Consider the following 3,569-nt stretch of genomic DNA (forward strand, 5'->3'; position numbering starts at 1 on the left):
GGCAGCTGCATAACTCAACTCATCCCAGGTAATCTTCCAACCCGTCCAGTTCCATAGTCGATCCACTGTCCATGGTTGTCCACACTGTACCAATAGGTACTTTCTTCCACCTCCCCATCTGAGGCAGGGTGCTGATGAGAGACCGAAAAAGCGGGTGTTCCCGGTGAGGCCCCCGGGGCCTGACCAACTTGACCTTGGTTGGCAGCTACATTGTCTTCGTCTCTGGCGGGTGTCTCCGGCGGCGTTGGGTATGATGATTCCTGTTCTGGCATCTCACCTCCCTGCTGTTCACTACCTTGAGGTTGGACAGCAAAAGTCGGAATATTTGTAGCCAGAAAGGGGTCATCCATGCCCTTACTTGTTGATTCCTCAGGCATTGAGATTGAATCAATCACAGTCTGGTGAATGGCAGCAGGAACCAGTTCCCCCAAGGTTTGTCCATTGATATCCAGAGGATTGTACCTCTCATTATCCTTGAACACCACATCTCTTGTCCTGATTACCTTATTGAGTGAAGGAATCCAGATCCAAAAAATATTGGTGGAGGCATACCCAATCAGGTACCCAATGTGAGCTCTCTCTTCCATCTTGTCTCTCTTGGCAATGTCTCTGCGGAGAGCGAAGGCCTTGCAACCAATGGGGTGGAGATGGCTAAGGAAGGGCTTCTTGGTTGTGACTTTCTCAAATGGAGTTATCTAATTGAGTTTGGCAGTAGGGGTCCTGTTAAGTAGGTAAACAGCTGAATCTATAAGCTATGGCCAAAGGTTCTTAGGCAAATGGCCATCAATCCTGAGAGTCCTGGATTTGGTAACAATTTCTCTTCTAGCAACCTCACTTGCTCTATTCTGGGCAGGGGTATCAGCAGCAGTGGGCAAAGTGGTGATACCTAACCTGGATATGGCTTTTCCAGCATCCTTCCCAATGGTAGCCTCTATATCAGAGCGGACCAGGATGGTTTGAGCACCAAATGACACTTCCATCCTTTTGAAGTGTCCTCCAAACTTGGCAACTGCTTGTGGCTTGGTTGCTACAGGTTTACCTATATGATAGCCCTCCTGGTTATAGTACCAGTGGCTGTAAAACTTGAAGACCAATCCATTTGGTCTAGGGAGAGAAGGGGTCATATCAATGAGATCCTATGAACAGACAGCCATCTTGGCATTCTCTGCCTCAGGCAGCACCTCTCTGTGCTTGTCCTTCCTTCTCGAAATCACTGCTTTGGCCTTGGCCAGCAAGCAGGTGTCACAATTGACACTGTTTAGAGTCTCCTTCTCAGACTTAATTACCTGGCAACCCTCAGATGCAGGTTCCAGGTTCTCAATGGCCCTTACAGATGGATGGCCCAGCAACTGATGCTACTGATTGGCCGTTGCTGTCAAAGGTGGAAGTGGTTTATGACTGGATTGTGCAGCAGCAACAGATCCAGCAGGTGACGTTGAGGCAGGTGAGGTTGATTTCCCCGCATTCTCAGAGTGTGGGGTGTATACTGACTTCACCTCCTCAATTCCAGGGGTTCCAGATAAAACAGGAATTCCAGTGGTCCTAGCAACACTTCTTGTTGCAGGCAATCGTTCAATAATCCAGTGACCATGTCTGTCGTTACTGTGTTCAGGGGTGAGGCATGCCCAAAGCCTGGGCTCCTCATGTGCTTGGCTAGTAATCAACTTGTCTGGCCAGTTTCTGGTATTATGGTGAATACCCTTCTTGTTGAGGATCTGCAGTGAGACCAAACTTGTGAAGAATCCCGGAATGAGCCTTGCCTTGAGAAGAGTGAGCTTCCTGGTAACTCCATTACCTATATCCAGATTGATGGTGGCATTAACAATTGCCTCAGGTTGGTACCTCTTGTCCCTAGATATCACTATATCAGAGGAGGTTGGTAACTCAGATCTGACGATCCTTGCCCTTATGGATTCGTTGATGATGTGCACATTGGCACCACTATCAAGAATCACTGCGTTGTAGAGCCGGGTGTGACCAATTGATCCAACAGATGCCTCAGGGGTCGATTCCAGGGTGGTAGCAGCAGCAGTGTCCTCGAGTTCTGCGGCTATACCTGACTTGTTCTTGGTGTCTTTGTCCTTCGACCCTTGGCCTTGAGCAGCGTTGTAAGCTTGAATTGCTTTGTCTACTCTCTCTTTCAGGTTCTTGTCCTCCTTGAATCTCTTCTCAATCTTCCTCTTGGTATTATCTCTTGGCTTCTATGCCTCAGGCCTCGGATACTCGGCATTGAGGTAGTAGCATTCCTTCCACATGTGGTTCCTACCACAGAGGCAGGGCTTTCTTGAAGAGGAGGATGATCGAGTTGAGGACGAAGATTCGGCAGCAGCTGCAGAGGAGATGCTGGCAACAGTGGTTCTGTGCTTGCTCTTGAATTTGGTGTCACCATTGTGCTGAAAGTAGGACTGCCAGGCTCTCAATTCTGAATGGAGAGGTGTTACCTCCCCATCATTCTGCTTATCAAGCAGCCTGCCTGTCCTTGTGGCCACATAGTCTCTATACATTGGAGTCATAGAAGACAACCATACTTGGGTAGATTCATTGTCTGCTTGTGTACCAACAGCATCTCTCTTGCTACACTAAGTGAACCAAAGGTGCATATGGTTATGAATAGACTTTCCATATAGTGGGTGAGAAAGGGTTTCCAACTCTTTCTTCAACAACTGAGTAGCAGCAAGGGTGTTGGGCTTGGTGTATTCTGAGAGCTTCTTGAGTTTCTCTCTCAGAGTCTTGCAGTTGATTACCCTGTACTGGAGGTCTGGAGACAGAGACTGGTTAATTATTGATGAGATCCTCTGATACCCCTTTTGCTTGAGTTCCCATGCCTCCTTGTTATACCTATGCTTGAACTGAGCAAGGCTGAGAGCTGTTGGTGTAACGTCATCAGGAAGGGAGTTGAAATCAAAGACTGGTTGTCTTCTGGACTGAATAGGGGCTTCTAGGTTTAGTTCATCAACTCCTGGGTTGATATTATCCCATATCTGGAGGGCCTCTGCCTCGTTCTCAATGTGGGTGATCTATACATTCCAGTCCTACTAGGTGCGCAGCTTGGCAATCGACGTCGTCGTTGATAATGAGGGTTCCGGTGAATCAGCCATGGTGTCTTCGTTGAATTCGTCAAACCACTCTTGATGCCCAGGACACGAGCCACTGGGTGTTTCTTCAACCTCTTGAAACTCAGGACTCGGGGATCGGTCGATTGTAAGCTGATCTGATGGGCTCGGGCTTTCTTCTCTTCTTCTGGATGAACGGGTTTGGGCCGGCATAAAGTGATGGTGTGCGGTCCTCGGGTTTTCTTGATACAGCGGATTTTGATCAATCTCAGGTGATTCCGGGAGATATCCAGTAACCAATTGATTCCTTTGATTAATCAAGCAGAGCTAGCCGGGCTCATAACTGTTGGAACCACACACCACACTAGTGCCCAATTGAGAAGATTGATGGAATACCAATCAATAAGTGGATTAATTGAGGTCCGAGGTCTGACCTCTCAAGAAGAGAAAAGAGGGGGGGTGGGTATCCCCAACTCTACATACATATGCCAAGGAATCAGTGGCCCCTGTTATCTC

The 3,569-nt window shown here is 48.1% G+C and overlaps 1 protein-coding gene across 1 annotated transcript; it reads right to left on the reverse strand.

Moving 5' to 3' along the window:
• Positions 1-1,355: 1,355 nt before the first annotated feature.
• Positions 1,356-2,389, reverse strand: SEPMUDRAFT_121008 (uncharacterized protein; the record flags this gene model as incomplete). Its single annotated transcript, XM_016901653.1, has 2 exons — positions 1,356-2,201; positions 2,267-2,389. 2 exons carry the CDS (start codon positions 2,387-2,389, stop codon positions 1,356-1,358), a joined length of 969 nt encoding a protein of 322 aa, XP_016757249.1.
• Between the last annotated feature and the right edge of the window lie 1,180 nt (positions 2,390-3,569).

The sequence above is a fragment of the Sphaerulina musiva genome, assembly GCF_000320565.1.
Source record: "Sphaerulina musiva SO2202 unplaced genomic scaffold SEPMUscaffold_11, whole genome shotgun sequence".
In the NCBI taxonomy this organism is placed as follows: Eukaryota; Fungi; Ascomycota; class Dothideomycetes; order Mycosphaerellales; family Mycosphaerellaceae; genus Sphaerulina; species Sphaerulina musiva.